The following is an 18,229-nucleotide window of genomic DNA, read 5'->3' on the forward strand; positions in this document are numbered from 1 at the left end:
GGAATTTAATTAGAGCTATGGGAGGAGAAGAGGCCTGATGAATCTGATACTTTGTGGCTCTCACACACAAATCAAAGGTGAAAGTGTGTGTGTGTATGGGACAGCGGAGCAGGGAGATGTCATTACAACAAATGGCGTGATGTGCCTGTCAGGCGTGGTGGAATTAACTCACTCATTCTGATCTCAACAGCTGAGGGAGCTTCTCTGCTCAGGGAAATCACTAATCTGTATGCAGGTCATTTGTGGACACGACAGGAACCGGAGCAGAAAATGATTCCATACTCACAAGAGTCTGGGGCAGACAATTTACTGTAATGAGTTGATATTCCTACTAGTCCTTCAGAAATTACATATGAAAATATTTCCAATCTGAAATACTTCCAGAGAATATTTTGGAATAATGTTTTAAGGAGATGGCTACACAGGTGCAACGCATGTCTCTTGAGGTTACATCACTTTATTGTATAAAAATAGATTCTTATTCATTGAAAAGTGCCATCAAAATGTATGTTCTCTTAGAGCTGACAAAGCTAGGGTGGTTATGTATTTTGGGTAACGGCTAACAATACTGATGTAAACTGTGGTCATTTCTAATAAAAAAAAATAAAAAATCCTTATGGGACTACACAAAAAAGAAGCCATTCTGTAGAAGAGTTCACACAAAATTGAAAGTTCTGCCATTATTTTCTCATCCTCATATCATTCCAAACTTTGAATGCTGTTATTTGTTTTGTGAAACACAAAGTAGAATTTTTGAAGGATTGTAACACAGTTCTTGCCATAGAAAAAAAGCACAATAAATTTACCACTGTGGTCACTATGTAGTGACGTTGTTTGGCAAAAATAGAAGTCTGCTGTTGTTCCCTGGAAAAATACCAGCAAATCGACATTGCTGGAAAGACATCAGGATGAGCATATAATAGAATTTTTAGTTTCTGGTGAATTATTCCTTGAAAAGCGCATACATTTTGCATTGACATTTAATTCAAATAATAACAGCACACAGCAATAGTAGATCTATAGCAATAGTAGTCGTTCCTACTGAAATGCAATTGTACACAATGGTTATTATCCTTTGAATCAACCCCTACAACAAAGCCTGCAGCTAATGAATGTGTTGGCATACAACCACTGACATAAATGTGTCTGTCAGGACCTCTAAAGAAAGGGAAAATTAGTTGTTTCATTTCTTATTCATTAAATAAGTCTTCCCATTGCAGTGTACCACAAAGCAGGAACCTTGATTTTATATGCATTCTCCACTCCCGACGGGTTATCCAGACAAAAACAAGTCTGGTGGAATCAAACTATGACAGACTGTTAATAAAAATCTTTTCAATGGAAACCCACAAACTGCCAAACCTGCAGAGTAAATGTGCAACCTGGTAAGGTATGTGAGGGCTTGCTTTGCGATAAAGACATCCAGTGGGACACAAACAAACCTGTTGCTATGTTCCACCATCCATTTTGCAATGGTATACACCATTTATATACAACATAGTACAATAACTGTGTATTCTCTTGTGTGTGTCATGTTTACTAATGGTTTGGCCATGTAATTCCTTGTTTATCCCACCAGTAAAGCTTCTTCAGTGAATCTCTCCCGCATCAGCATCAGCTTTGTGATTTAGGGAGCACACTCAATACTGTAAAACATTCATTCTTTTTTTCAGCGTTTGATGCTTGCCCGCAGCTTTGAAGTAGCACTCCAAAACCTAATTAATATAACAGATTGTCTAGCAGCACACAGACTGTGACAGTCTGGAACGCTCAACAACAAGAAAATGTTTGCACTCATTTCGTTATACAGGATCATTCATAATCTTTCTTCTCAAAACAGTAAAGTTAATTTGGTTGCACTTTATTTTACAGTACATGTACGTACATGTACTTATAGTGTACTGACAGTGTATTTATCTAAGAAAGTTCTGGTAACACAAGGTAACTACATGGGGTAGGGTTAGGTTTAGGGGTAGGTTTAGGGTTTAGGGTTATTACATAGTTATTGTAATTACTATAATAAGTACATAGTATGTATATGAGGAACAGGACTGTAAAATAAAGTGCTACCGTTAATTTTAAACTTTGTGGCTCATAAACTGGCAGCAGTTTCTTTTTAGGCATCTTTGAACCAACAGACTCTCCCTCTATTGTTTGCATTTTTTTTCCCAGTTGTAATGGAATCATCTCACATTAGTTCTGTTTATTCTGATGCTCGACACATTTTCACTTGGACGGCGATTAGACCTGAAGTGATGTTCTTTTGGCTTCTAGAACAAAAGGTCACAATTATGGCCTGACGGCTCTCATGCCCACTGACTTGTGATAAATGAGACTGGTATTGTAATGAAGAGACCCAAACTTGAGGAGAGATAACAAAAGGTCAAATGACAGTCAGGTCGGTGCAGGTATGTGGGGTTGGAGGGTGACAAGAACCATTAATTATGAATTGGGACGATCAGTTTAGATTGGAGGAGAAGCCACTAAGTTTTTGATAATCCACCCCATTCATAAAATATAATGAAATATAGACTCCCATATTTGCTATTCAAATGGATTTTCATGAATATAACCTCATTTGTACTATGTGCGAAATAGTAACTGTGTTAATTAAAATACATGTTCTTTGCAATATAAAATAATTGGCTGTCCTGACGTTGTCCTAAAACCAAAATAATTAAGTATGTATTAAATTGGCAGTGCATCTTTTTTGTATCAAATCTTAGAGCAATGTTAGATTATATACCTTAAGAGAATCATTTTATAGCATTTTTCACAATAAATACTGTTCCAAAGCATCTTTTCAGAGAATATTGCCTATCAGCGCCTATTGAGCAAGCTGAAGGCAACAAACATAAAGAGGAACTCTCCAGAAAGATACAGTACAAATACAAACTCTTCTTTAATGTATCTACGCTACATGTACAGAGAAATAAGAAATGTAGAATACAATAATAATCCCATGACTGTTCCCTTTAAGAAAGTAGAATTACATTTACATTTTACATTTAGCAGACGCTTTTATCCAGAGCGACTTACAGTGCATTCAGGCTATACCTTTTTTTTTTTTTTTTTACCAGTATGTGTGTTCCCGGGGAATTGAACCCACTGCTAACACAATGCTCTACCACTGAGCCACAGGAACCTCAATATTTAATGTAATTAAATATTTAGGCCAATTTGACTGAAAAATTGCGCAAGCACAAACCATCTTTTGGCATTAAAATAGGACTGTCAAGTTTTACTAAAGATGCGCAGTGAAGAATTAGCGCTGAAAAGGCTTGGACAGTTATTTTTGTACCTGACCTTATTGAATATGAATTTGTAGGAGTTTCCCTTTCAAACGCAAAAGTTATAGGAAGAGAGTATTCAAACAAATCATGCAACACGTTTTACTAATGTTTGCGCTCATCAAATTACTGCCATTTGCGCCATTTTTCAAAGCCCAAAAAAAGCATATCTTAAACTATTTTGTGCATGAAATGGCTGCAATTATTGTTGCTAAGCGGAGGCACCACAGAAAACAGAGAGAAGGGTAGAAGGGAGAAGATTTTTCCTCACACATTAATTTATTTGGAAGGAACACATTATCAGAAAATATAGTTTGCCAAGCCATGTTATTTTTAATTTGCTTCAGGAAATAAATGATGACTTGGAACACTCAAGAAGGAGCGCGCAATACCAGCTCTATCAAAACTTCTTGTAACCCTTCATTTAAAGACCTTTGGTTCTTTTCAGCACACTGTGGCTCATTTATTGCTTTATTCTTTAATTGTGACTGCTCTAATTTGCGCTGCATTTGGTATATTGCATTGGTCGATATGTAAATAAGATGTTGCATCTGTGTTCTTTAATTTGTCCTTTTTTAGTAATCACTTGAAGAAATTTCCATATCCATCTGTGCTGTTTTGGAATTGCGCTCTCACGCTAATTTACCATTAAGTAAAAATGGCCCTAAATATCAGAATATTAACATTATTGCATATGTTAATTTATTTATTGTATTTTTATTTAAAAAAAATTCCCCGTAAAACATTCCGCCATCTTTTGACCCCCTGGGGGAGTCAAACCCCAGTGCTGACCCCAGTTTGAAAGCATTAAGGAATTCAGAGCTCTTTTTGAATGTATTCAAGCAAATATAAATCATCGCTGAGTTTAGTATACAATACAATGACATTTTAAGGAAGTCTCTGTCATGCAGCGCACAGATGCTCACATTTATCTTGCTCATGGATCATTTACTGAGTTAGTTCAGGTCACATTGATCAGCTCTGTGTGGAAGTTTGTGCAGACTTTAGTGGGGTCAGTGCACTTAAAGGCTGTCCGGTTGAAATGGCTGGAGTAAATTAGCTGGACGTTTATAGGGATAGATTCAAACATCAAAGCTGGAATAGATAATGAGGCAATTAGTCTTCCTGCCTCAAATCACTGCAAAGGAGGAATTTTTCGCATACACACGCTAATGCATAGGCACATATTTTGATTGGACTGCTCCCACAGAATAGTTTTAATCGTGGCAAATGTTTGAAATGGAAATTGATTCTGAGCTATTTATGCACCATTTAAGATGCAGTGACGCTTACACCTCAGAGACCCTGTCAAACTTCTGCATTCAGGTTCTGTCAGAAATTCTGCATTATGGCTATATTTACCAACCCAGGAAACATTTACACCTAAATGACATTCAGTGAGACTGCATATTAAATGCATATCCTCCATTAGGCAAACCCATTATCAGCATTTGCTCTGACAGTAAAATCTGACAAAAATGACCTCCAGGGATGTTATTTATTTATTTTCAAGCATAAGATTCAGTGTAGCATAATTAATGTATTAATGATATGACCTGATTTCAAAATTACCCTTTTTTTGGTGGCTAATTCAGACTGTAATGGCAAAAGAACATTTATGAAACAGCTGTTGAGCTTTCAACAAACTCTGGCCTCACTCGTTTTTTGTTGTTGCTGTGTTAAAAGGAATCATCCTGTAAATGTCTCCTGCACAGCAAATCAAGACCTCCTGCCCCTAAAACACACTACTGAAAATATATGATATGAAATATCAGATGGCTTTTAACCATCATGGGATAAGCATTTTTCCTCATGGGTTGCATGGGTCAGATGGAATATTTAACCACGTATGCAAGTATCCAGCAGCTTTTGGGGGCATCTGTACAACTGCTAGGATGACTTACTGTATAAAGCCGAAGAAATCCCTGAAAGTTTGTGGACCATGAGGGTGTGATTATGTGTCTCTCCGCACATTAAATTCCTGTGGTTCCTGCTGCCAGCTTCTACAGTGCCAGAACCTCATAATCCTTGTTAAAGTATCTCAGAGCTGACTTTGACCTCCATCCAAACCACAGTGGGATCGAAAGCGCTCCATCACTGAATACTGAATAATTCTGGCATTAATTTAAGGGCTGATTCTATGAATTGTGGCTTCTGCTGTAAGGCTCTGTTTCCACTCATAGATAAATCACACTGAGATTGTATTAAGAGTGCTAAAGAAGACTCTTAACTCCAGTATTTATCCGAATGGGTTATATACTGTATTAAATATCAATTAACAATATTATATATATACAGGTATTTATGGTTCAGACGTGACCACTATTGTAGCTGCAATATATTACTTGGTCTATACATCTTCTTTGATACGTTACTTTTTTTTTTTTTTCACAGGAGTACCAGATTGACATAATATTTGCGCAGACGTGGACAGACAGCCGGCTCAGATATAACAGCACTATGAAAATATTGACTTTGAACAGTAATATGGTTGGACTCATTTGGCTACCAGACACTATCTTCAGAAATTCCAAGAGTGCAGATTCACATTGGATTACTACACCAAATCAGCTCCTTAGAATATGGAATGATGGGAAAATACTTTACACTTTGAGGTAAGCCATTTTTAATAATCTGATATTTGACTTTGAAAGTAAATGAATAAAAATAAAATGTTATTTAAGATTAAGTGTTTTAATAAAACTTATTAATGAATGGTGAAAAATATCTGAAGCAAAATCGTTTATGCTGAATAAAAAATTCTGTTGCTTTTTATACTTCTGGAATTGTTTTCCAAGACATTTGAAATAAAAAGTCAAGAAGCATTTTCTTTACTGAAATTTCTTTACTGTTAATGTGACAGTGGGTCCCTGATTTTCAGTGTCTTTATTGAAAATGTTTTTGTTTGCTACTTTTTATCTTTGCAAGATAAAAAAGTAAATGTAGGGATATTGTGTTGCACAACACAAACAATTGTCAGTCTAGTCGATTCAAATAAGGATCACCCTGATAAGGCCATCAGAGGAAATTTTTAAATCCCACAAGCTTTTGACAAGGTCATCATAACAATGCTGTATGAAAGGTAAAAGAGAACAAATATTTGCAAAAACAGGATCTAATAATAAAACAGACAGTAGGTCAGCATCAGTGGTCTAGTTTCTGGATTTTTGCAACAGATTGAAAAGTAGTACTTGTGATTTTTGTTTACTTTAATCAGTACTATTAAGTAGCTAAATACTTTAAATTATATATATATATATATATATATATATATATATATATATATATATATATATATATATAAAACTATAATTGTATATATTCAAATGATCCTTTTTTGTAATGTTTAAAGAGGGTTCTCAACTTTGGCCCTTGAGGTTACACTCCTGCAGAGTTTAGCTCCAACCTAGTAACTTTCTATTAATCCTGCCCTTATGAAAGTGTAGTAAAAGTGTAGTAACAATGTTTTTTATGGCGTGTTGATTACCATTTGTATGATCACAGTTTTACACAAATATCATGATTAAGCTGTAGTTAGTGTAGCAAAACTATGGGTAATTGGTGGTTACAATAGTTTAACTGTAGTAACATGTGGTTTTATTGGTCCCACTTTATATTCGGTGGACTTAACTGCTATGTACTTTCCTTTCAATTGATCATTTGATACAGTACAATGCACTTATTTTGTATATACATGTTTTTACATTGTGCTTATAAAAACCTCAATAGCCACAAAAGTGTTTTTACAATACAGTATGAACACAATAAGTACATTGTACACGTATTAAATTATGGTATTGTACAAGTACAGTTATTCATTTTTGAAAGGGTTTACAGCGCCTGTGGCCTGCAGTTGATTACTGAAGAACAGAATTTGGACTTGTTTCTCAGTTTGTAAAAAGGAAAAAGAACGTGTTTAAAGTAATGCACTTGCAGTGGAGACCCAACAAGGTACCTGGAGGGAAATGTCAAGATGTTTTTGTTCTTTTAATTTTTTCAAGCATTTAAACATACAGTAGCAACAAATAATTTTTAAGTGTATAATGATAAAAAGTCAAATTAAATTGAATATGTTTAGTTGGAAACTGACACATACAGTATGCAGCAAAGAGACTGTTATATGATTTATCTTTAATGATTTATTTATTAACTATTAACGTGAATTTTGACTAGATACTTTAGGCTTTTGAGTAAAATTTGGACACAACATCCTTTTCTCTGTACTTTTTACACCCCTTTTCATTCCAAAGCCTCTGTTCCTAAATATGATTTCCAGTGCCTTTAATCAGTTACCCAGACTGAGCAGATGTCACTTTGACATTTTTAGGCACCTCTATTTTAGATTAGGTCATCTCTTTCAAAGTCTTTGATGAAATAACAGGAGCTGGGATGAATTTAGGTCCACAGTTTCAAATTTACAGCAAAAAACTTCAGCAGTCACTGCCAAGGCACTAGGTCAAAGAGTATTCTCTGAGACAGCAAAACACAGTTCTGTTCTGATAAGAAATATTTATAATATTTGGTGGGTCTGGGATGGGTCTGTGTTTTGATCAAAACATGAAAGGCTTTGGAAATATGACCAAAGATCAGCAAATCCGAACTCTCAGTGACATCCGCCTGTGCTCTGAGTTAGCGCTCCACTGCGAGACAGCCTTTCTGGTCTGGTGGGACTCCAGTGTCGGTGATGTTGAGATGTGATGACACTCGTTCATATCTGACCAGCCTAGTATGGTTCAGTGGTTAGTATTTGTGACGGATCTGTTCAATAAGACTCTAGACTAGGTTTGACTACAATTAAACCTGTGATGCCATATTATTTAGCACCCCGCTGCAAATGGGGCTTGTGAACAAACCTTTGGAAACCCTGCACGGATAGTAGCAGAGTCTGGTTAAGCTTTTATAGGGGCCAATTCACACTATGAATGAACTGCTCAACAACCTCTTACACTCTCTTACACTGTCTTGACTTTTTGGTCAAACAAATTCTTATGATTCGAATGGCAGCTGCAATAAAGATAGGAAACTACTGCCTCCTCTCTTGAGAACCATAAAAAAACCATTATTTACCTCTTGTTTATGCAAGAAAAACTTTTAAGTAAGTGGCTTAGAGACAGATCTCTGTCATATGGGTGCTAGGTATTGTCTTATTAAATTTCATGTTATTCAATTAAAATTTGAGGCTCACAGGTTTGGAACGACATAAGGATGAGTAATTGATGACATCATTTTTATTTTGGGGTGAATCCCTTTAACATTTTATAGATCTTATGTATTTCTTGCTTTTATATAAATGTATTTATTTATGCGTAATTTATATAGATTTTATTTGACTATAATCTGTTAACTATAAGAATTTATTCTTGGTCTTATAAATAGTTTAACAATTATCCTGTTGTGATAAAAAAAAAAAAAAACTTAAACCGCATAAATGATCACAATAGGGTGTATGAAGAACATATCTGAAATCACATAATGTCCTTTCTCCCTTCCTTATTTTTTATTTTTATTTCTTTTTAATAAAACACCACTGAGAGTGAATGTGCTTACACCACTGTAGACATTACTAATGAGAGCCGTAATGTGAATTACAGTATATGCCTCTGGCACTTCTCTTTATAAATACATATGTATCATCACTGCAGACTGGGGTGCACATGAGAAAGCATCATTTGCTTATTGCAAACTAACACTGTAAGCAAATGGTTCATACATTTTCTTCAGCAGTCATCTACACCAACAGAGCCCAAAGCTCATAGACAACAAAATAAAGGAACCAAATTCATAAAATCTGTCTTTCTCATTTGAATTACACTGTCAAGCTAACAATTGCAACTTTGATCCAAGTGAAAGTGGAAATATAAAAATGATGGGCTTGTCACAAGAAACTAGTCTGCTGTTGTCTTTTCATACGTCTGAAACTACTGCTGATTTCCTGATATAGTCAGATGAGTGGGTGTCCACTGAAGCCGACTCTGCCCTAGTTCTATTCAAATCGGGAACTTCCAAATGCACACTGCGACATTGCTTGTCATGTCCTTTTCAAGCTGTCCCTTCAGAAAAGCTTACCCCAATGAGAACAACAGCAAGATCAAGACATTGTCTGCTTATGTACAATCATGATTTAAAGGCCATGTGTTCAAATAAATATACTGAAAGATGGCAATAACTTGGCACAGAATATTGACGCACCTTCACACAAGCAAGAGTTACATTGCACTAAATATCAAGTCTGATATTCAGGACTAAAAAACATGATTGCTTTTATACTGCTGTTAAACAATAACTATAAATAGATTCATATTACATAACATACACTACTATTCATCAGTTTAAGTTTGGGGTTGGTAAGTATTTTTTATGTTTTATTATTTTGTTACGTAGTTAGTATTCACCTTAGGACCATACAATTTATTACTTCCTTTTTCATATAACGTTCCAAACCTGTGCTAAATATACTTGCAAAATTCACAAGTGCTAATAAAGATGGAGTTAAAACAACGACAAAAACAACAACTTATGAACAGAGAACAAGCGGTGAAGTATTTTTTTGGAAAACCGCTACTTGGTTAATGCGTCTCTTGCAGAGCAATGGTCTTATTCAGGTATCTCTCAGCTGCCTGAAGACCAGAGCGTCTATTTGGACCAGAGGAAATTTCACAGGCCAGTGGAGAGACTGCATCATGCTGTCTCCAGTGCTCCGTGAAATATTTCCTTGGCAACAGGAGAAAAAGCACTGATGCTGAGGGGCAAATTCTGCGGATAAAGCCAATCTGGAACAAAGGCTAACTAGATGCTGCCATATGGAGCTCATGATCGATATTCAGTGACACAGCAGACATGCAGCAGTGGTATTTAGGAGAAGTGTGAAGGGAAAAGGGTAGTGCAGACTACGAAATGTCACTCTCTATTTTAATTGCAGTCATCTGAGCTTTGAAGTAAACAATGCTGGAATTTGTGAGTGCTGTACACTTTCCGAACTGCAACACGCAGAGCTCGGTGGCACAGGTTCAGGTCTGAGCTGAGAAATGAGAAATTTGATTTGCCATACCTCTCCATAATACTTAATATGTGCTGTCGGGACATTCGTTTACCAATGCAGCAGTATTTACCATGATGGTTCTTTGTTGCATATTTGCAAAGGCTAAGGTTGCTAACAGTAAGCCAATTATCCACTGGCACTACAGTATATTACTCACTGAAGCAAGGGATTAAGTTTAAACAGCCAACATAGCGGTGTGTATCTACTTGTCTATTCATTTCAAATGCTCTAGAACCAGTACATAATAATATATACACATATATATATATATATATATATATATATATATACACACATATATATATGCTAACTACAGACAAACTATAATGGATTACCTTCTGAGAGGAGAGAATAAAATTTCCGTGTCATATTAACAGTGTCATCCTTATTTATGCTATATGGTTAATAAGCATGCAGTTATCACAGCTATAGTTCATCACATTCTTCCTGTGGGAGATAATAATTAAACCTTAAATCCTACAGTAATGTATGAAACAGACACTTCACACATCAGTGACTTCACCTGAGCGTCACACACTGGGCTGTCACACAGAACCGAAAAGTGAATTAAACCTTTTTCAGAGTAGACATCTGTCAAACAAGCTTCGTCTAACTGGCAATTTCTCATCCTGAAAATTAAAACTTAAATAAGCAGAAAACATTATTTGTCAGCCCTCATAAGGTAACAGCTGATCATAAAATATCATGAATCAACATGCAATTATCTAGCATAAGTAGCAAATAAAAAAAAATAATAATAACATAAGTAAAACAGGGGATCTCGATATTTCACTTAAAGCAAATGCCTTTTGCTTTCTGCATTATATTGTACAGAAAATTCGGTTGCATCTTAACTGTTTGTTGCTTTTTCTGTTGATAGACTGACCATAAATGCAGAGTGCCAGCTTCAATTGCATAACTTTCCTATGGATGAACACTCCTGCCCCCTCATCTTCTCCAGCTGTGAGTATCTCTTCTCTTTATGCTCCACGTATTCACTTCCATTTCATTTTAAAGACCCTTTTTCTTCTTTGGTATTGAATGTTTGGTTGTCATTTGTTCTGTTGTACAAGACAACCTTAAGCATTCATGTACAGCAGTATCAACAAGCATTATGAAATGCTTTATTTGAAGTATATCAGCACAGTGTTGCATAAGCAACTATGATCTTTTTGAATGGTCAAAACATTTCTCGCTCTGTCACCTTACATGTTGTAAATGTTCAGTTTAGATGAAACAATATAGCCTAGAATGTATTTGAAATATACACATATCTTCTGGAGCAATGTGGGAAATGATCTGAAAATCCACTTTAGCCATTGATTTCAATGGATGTTTTTTTTTTTTTTTCAGAACAACAAAACCAATACATTTCTATTTTCAAATAATAGCAGAAACAGAACTTACCACAAAAGCAATTCAAGCTTGTGAAATAAGAGCCTTTATATTGGAGTCACAGCAGCAAAAAAAAAAAAAAAGTAGTCTAATTTTTCAAGTTGAGAAATTTAAAAAGTAAATTATAAATGTTTTGGGGCACAGAAAAAAAAAATCTAACATTATATATGGACTTCAGGGGAAAGTTAATTAAGGGGGAAATTACCCCTTTAATAGAGAAAGACACTCAGAAGTGATATTTAGACTATAAAATTGGATTTTATATATAATAAAAAACATGGCATTGCTGTAGTCAATATGTGACTGCTAATTAGGATGTCATGCTTTATGGTGTAATATCTAATTTTTGTTCTCCATATATTTTCTTATATTGAATGTAGACCATGGATTTCATTATATATATACACCAAGGGCACGGATAGGGCTGGTAATTACTCTGTGTGTCCAACAGGCTCTTGAAGGCTGGCTTCATTAGCAGGGTATCATGAATGACATTACTCAAGGGTGATGGGTAATAGGTGATGCATCTGTGGTGTTAAGAGTCCGGGCAGAGAGGGACGTAGATAAATTGGAAAAGTTTTTGTCCTTGTGTAATGTGTTTTCTCACTTCTGTTTCTCACTCAGCCTCTGCTTCTACCCACTAATACACATCATGGCTCTCCGCTCTTCTCAAAATGTGTTTTTTTTTTTGGTCATCATACTCGTTTGTGGAGCCATGCTCAGAAAGTCAGCACCTATTTACAGAAAGCTATGTTTTACATTACACCCATTTTCAACAGTAGTCTTATTAGAGTTATTACGCAAGCACTAACTTAAGGCGATCTTCAAAAAATGAGAGATTATGGAGAGATGTTAAAATAAATGTTTTTTTTTTAAAGCTGTTTACTTGTTGGCTGCATTATAGAAAATATAGGGAGTTCAAATTCAGAGTATTATTGGATAATTATTCATAGTCACCTTTGTACTGCATGGCATTTGTTTATGTGTATTTACTCATAGCTGATAATAACTTTGATTTTGTAAGCTTTCTGAAAGCTTGGCCCTGACTGTATTGAGACTTGAAGGACTGAAGAAAGTCCTACCTCTAGAAATATTTTGACTAAAGCAGGTTCCAGGTGCACTCAGATTTTTCAGACGTTGACTCTGCAAGAGTGTTTTTTTACTTGTCTCACATAAATTGAATCATTTTAATAATGGTCATTGTTATGCTAATGATAAAGCTAAGTAGTCTCCAGTATAATTTGAGTTAAATTAAACAGATTTCTGCTTTGGTGTCAGTGAAGAGATACTTGATTCGTACTGATGAGGCTGTGAGGAATACAAAATTGGTTGCAAAGACACTGCTCTTGAGAGAAAATAAACTTCTGAAAAGCAGGATAAACTGAAGTCTCTTTTGGTCTGTATTTAACTGTATTGACTCAATCAAACATTAATTCATTATGTGTTATTCCTGCTTTCCTTAAACTTTCAGTTTTTTATATACACAATTAATTTATCTCATATTAGTAAATTGATGACCATGCATCTCAGAAGGTCTGTGCCTTTAGCTACTAATTATATAAATTCTTGAAGTTAGTGTACAGGTTTGTTTTAAGTTATAATTTGTTCCGAATTGAGGCACTCAATTATTTCGACCATTTTTAGAGCAGAACAAACACATTTTTGTCTTTGACTAGAGCATGTGTTTTTATTGAAGAAAAAAGTGATTTTCCTCCTCCTCTGTATTTTTGTTTTCCCATGTACAAACATTATTAAATCAATACTTTAGAAGCAATATGACGTGCATTTTTGAGACTTTTTTTCTAAATTGAGTTTGTGCTTAAAAGAAGAAGAAAAAACAACATTCTGTCATTTTGCTTCTCAAGTAATTTATTTTGATTTACGAATGTTTAGATATTTGCACTTGAAAACAAGACAAAAAAGCTGAGTAAGGAAATCACTTTTTACAGTGTTATAATAATGTGCAGATTTATGCCCTTTGAAGGGCTTTGTTTGATTATTTAATGTAATTTTGTTTTATACAAGATACATACAAAACATATAGGATATCTTGCATGTGTATGTGAGGACAAATTTGGTTCACACTTTATTTTAAGATGAATTCTCACTTTTAAAATACAGCCAATATGTTAATAATAGGCATGCTAATAAGCAACTACATATTACCTAGTTGTTTATTAGCATGCCTATTATTAACAAAATTGGCTGTTTTTTATTACTTACAAAGCACATATTCTACATGACCATATTCTACGTCCTTACTAACTACTACTTACTAACCATTAATTAAATATAATATAATATAATATAATATAATATAATATAATATAATATAATATAATATAATATAATATAATATAATATAATCAATTAGGAATTTATTGAGGCAAAAGTCACAGAGAATTGATTGTGACCCAAGTTTGAGAATTGGTCCCTATACTAAATTGTTACCAAATTTGTATCCAAAAGTGAGATAAAAACCATTTGTAAAAACTGTATAACAAAGTGTAGGTCTGTGCATGGCATTGTGGAGTGACTGTTCAGAAACTCGCCATTTTCAACTATCTTTTAGGATACTCATTCAATACAACATAAAATATTACTCAATAGTCTGAAGATGTTTCTCCTCTGAAGGGCTTCTTTAGTGGTAGTACGATGAGAATATCCACAGCATTTAACCTTATCACGTACTGCCTCGTCATGCAACTCCATTTCTGCGAGAATTGCTTCAGTGAAGGTATGAATTTAGATCACGTAGGGAATCACCTGCCTGATGCTGGGAATCACAATCTGTGAGTTTGAATTGTAGCAAAGCTGCCGATGTAGAGATGTCAGAACGGCATTGTAAGTAGCTCATAAGAGATGTTGTAGATCTCCACTTTCCCCAATGCAGGGATGCATCTTGACACAGATTGCATCCTTTATGCTGCATAAACCATCTGTCTTCTCTGTCCTGCCTTTGTACACTGCTGTGTTTGGCACTGATCCCTAAGATGCAGGCGCACAACAGAATTTGTGGTCCTCCAGTGTTGGACAATGTGCTTGAACAAATTGTAAATTTTTTCTGATATTTCACTTTCAAATATATTTAGAAATGTCATTATCATTTGCAAGAGATATTAACAGTCATTAATTACTACTGCTTACAATTACAACTCTGATGTATGGATATATAATGAAGTTTAGTAGTACGATGCAATGTTACTACTAGAAGTGCCAGGATGTAGATCAGGTTTTGTATAATGAGGTAATTCCGTTGAGGCTTCTTAACAATGGATGTGAGCAAGATTTATTTTTTTAAGGGTAGAATTTAAATTCTCTTTGTCTTGTGCCCAAACCTTCTCTGCGGGGCCTCTAAAGCACAGCAAAGGTCCAAATTTTCACTGTTGAGGAAAGGAGAATGAGCCATAATAAGCAATCCCTCAAGCTTTCGGACACCCTCACTCCTATTCTTCACCTCTAAGCTACTTTCTTCCATTTCCCTGTAGCATTGGCCATTTGTTTTTGAAAAACCAGTGCTGGGTTCCAAGCCCTGCGTTTTAAATTCAATTGATATGCAAATGAAGGTTAATGCCCATCAGGCAGGAACTTGCGGACCTTCTCATGTTAGCGGCTACACAGGAGCGAGCATACTCGGACTGAAATGCCTGCCCCTGTATCAGTCACAAAGAAAATGGTCCCCCGTCTGCACCCAAGAGGAGCAATTTGCCAGAAAGATTATTTTAATATTTCACACCTCACTGCCCAGCACAGCAGCTTGTCCTCTGAAGCATATTTAACGGACTCAAACATACAGTGCTGTAGTCCCTGTGTACATAAACAAACACAGATGAAACACTCCCCCTAGCCAGTGTGTCTTTTCCTGCCCTACACGGAAAGAGGTGCTTTCAGGTATTTAGCAGACCTGACAACAGGCAACACGTTTGTCTGCTGTGATCCGGCTGAAGCAAGCTGACGAGAGCAGTGGGCACCTTTCTACCTTTGTTTGTCAAAGATGTCACCTGCCTAAAGGCTATGAGCTTTCAGTGTACTGTATATCTAGTGACATTAAAGTGGCATATATTTGTATTTATTCATTAACATTTTTGGCTTTTATTTCATTAAAGTGAGGCCAGAAAGTACTTGGGACAGACAAAAGGGAACAAGAAATGATGGAGGCTCGACTCAAAACAGGCTGGTTTTCACTTTTTAAAAGGATATTTCACCCAAAAATTTTAATTCTGTCATCATTTACTTGCCTTTATGTTTCGACATGTCTGACTGATTTTCTTCTGCAGGATACCAAAGAATGTTAGGGCCATAAGCTCATTGGAAATACGTGCCTCTAAATACATTTCTGCAAAACTGGAAAAAAAAAAAATTCCTATAGAAACGAATCGTTGCAGTTTTCAGTTGAAATAAATAACAGAGGCAGTAAAACTCAGACAACTTTTGTTCCTTTTCATACAAAGTATGATTTTCTTTTCACATAAAGCCTAATTTTAGCACAATTACTATAGGAATATGATGTTATGAATTCAAAACATGCTGTGACATTTGGAAAATGATACTTTTGAACGTTGGTGTCACATATCCAGCTTAGTGTATGGGTTTTTATATTCTATATTTAGGTTTGAGAGGTGAAGAGCTTGGGTATGAATCCCATGAAACTATGGTTCCACAAAACAGTTCAAACCTGCATATAAAGAAGTTCAAATGGCATGATTGCATCAACATATACGTTTTTACTGAATACTAGTATTGCATTTGTAAACACTATTGGGTTAGGTTTAGGGTTGGGTTTGGTATAGGGGATATTTCCAACATGACAGAATTAACTTTTAGTGACACTACAAAAACAATGTAATATCAACATAACAAAAACTAGCTAGGGTCACATATTTGAACCCACGTTTTAGCGCCACCTACTGGATGTTTCACTTTGAAACTGCCTTGAAACTTGCAGTAAGGTACGTAATAATGATGTTGCAGAAATGTATTTAGAGACACATATTTCCAATGACCCTGGTTTGGTATACTGCAACCATGCAACATGCATCAGATCCATCAAGCAACTGACCCAGTTACCATTTGGAGACCTGATGAAATGTCAGCGGTCTTTAAAATCTGTACAGTCTGTAATGTAGATAGATGTAGTGTTCAGATTCATTTAAAAGGTAGAAAAGTGGTGTGTGTGCTTGCAATTCCTATAAAAACCATCTTTTGTGGCCCTTACCAATGGGAGCTGCTTTTCCTGCTGCACAGAATCACCTTAGTGCCATTAACTCATCGAATTGATTTGACTCCCGTTCATGGATTCGCTTGGAGGGAAAGACATTACCATTTCCATCAAAGTCTTTTTACTCTGCATACTGTAGAGGCAGTTATGAACGCTCATGTGCTCTGATAGCACTTCTGCTCAGACATGACAGGATATTTATTGGTCATTTTCAAAGGATGGTCAAAAACAGATCTAGATGGATGTTGGGGTTATTAACTGAAAATAGTTTGCTCACATTAATGTTCACAATAATGTGTGAGACTGAAGAGGCGACAAGTGATACAAAACGAGAAAAACATTTGGAAATTGGTAAGTGACTAAGCAGTATGCAAAAATGCATTTCATAAGATATTAAAAAGTAAATCAACTCTAATAATTTCCAAAATCGTAATTGATTGGCAGCTTATTTAGCAGCTTTTGCTTCTGCTACTGCACATAAATCTTAATAAACCTTCCTTTTTTGTGTCAGAATGAGAAAATTCTCTGCTTGTTCTCCTTCTTCGGTTATTTGTTTTGTTCTCTTTTCACTCTTTTATCGTCTACAACACATCTGTGGTTACTTCTCTATATTTTTAATGTTTCAAATGCTGCAATACTGTTTGATGATCTCCCAAGTAATTTACAGGATCAGTTCACTGTCATAATCCAAACTTAAAAGTTCTGTGAAATTAGAGAACCTGTCCATTATCTTCTTTCATCATCAAAGGCTTGCAAATGAAAAAGTAGACAAACAGTTTATGTAGTTGAGTTTTAAATGAAAATGGTATATAATATGGAATATATGGTTAAAAATAATTGTCCTGTTTCCAAGCTTTGATTAAAAAGGCCATCAGCAATATTTTGAGCTGAACAAAGGGAGGATGTAATGTTTAAAATTGAGCAAAACACTCAGACACCAATTATAATGCTGATCTAGGACGGAATCGGTTCATTAAATGAAGTGGGACTTTTTATATGCTGATAGGAACTTCTGTGATTACCTTTTGATCATGCACCTCTTCTCAATGTCAGAGGAGTTGGTGAGGATTAATGATTAAGTATTGCCAGGAAGTGAAAGAATGTCCTCAAGCAGAGCTAAGAAGATCATGTTAACATGTAGAAAGGTATATTACAGTATGTATGTTTCTCATTGTTTCTCACATTCAATCAATATCTAATGTTACCTGCTGTCATAACTTAAGATCTAGCTCCTTTGAACCAGGTCAAGAGATCCTGATCATGTTACTTACAGAAACATGTATAGTA

The 18,229-nt window shown here is 35.4% G+C and overlaps 1 protein-coding gene across 2 annotated transcripts in view; it reads left to right on the forward strand.

The window, feature by feature from the left end:
- Nucleotides 1-18,229, forward strand: part of LOC127959097 (gamma-aminobutyric acid receptor subunit gamma-3) — a 54,520-nt gene that overhangs the window by 15,902 nt on the left and 20,389 nt on the right. For both annotated transcript variants that reach the window (XM_052558087.1, XM_052558086.1), the window contains exons 2-3: nucleotides 5,685-5,905; nucleotides 11,210-11,292. In XM_052558087.1, the coding sequence (XP_052414047.1) occupies nucleotides 5,751-5,905; nucleotides 11,210-11,292 (238 nt within the window). In that variant the 5' untranslated portion in view covers nucleotides 5,685-5,750. The remainder of the gene's footprint in view (nucleotides 1-5,684; nucleotides 5,906-11,209; nucleotides 11,293-18,229) is intronic.

This window comes from Carassius gibelio, chromosome B6, assembly GCF_023724105.1.
Source record: "Carassius gibelio isolate Cgi1373 ecotype wild population from Czech Republic chromosome B6, carGib1.2-hapl.c, whole genome shotgun sequence".
Lineage (NCBI taxonomy): Eukaryota > Metazoa > Chordata > Actinopteri > Cypriniformes > Cyprinidae > Carassius > Carassius gibelio.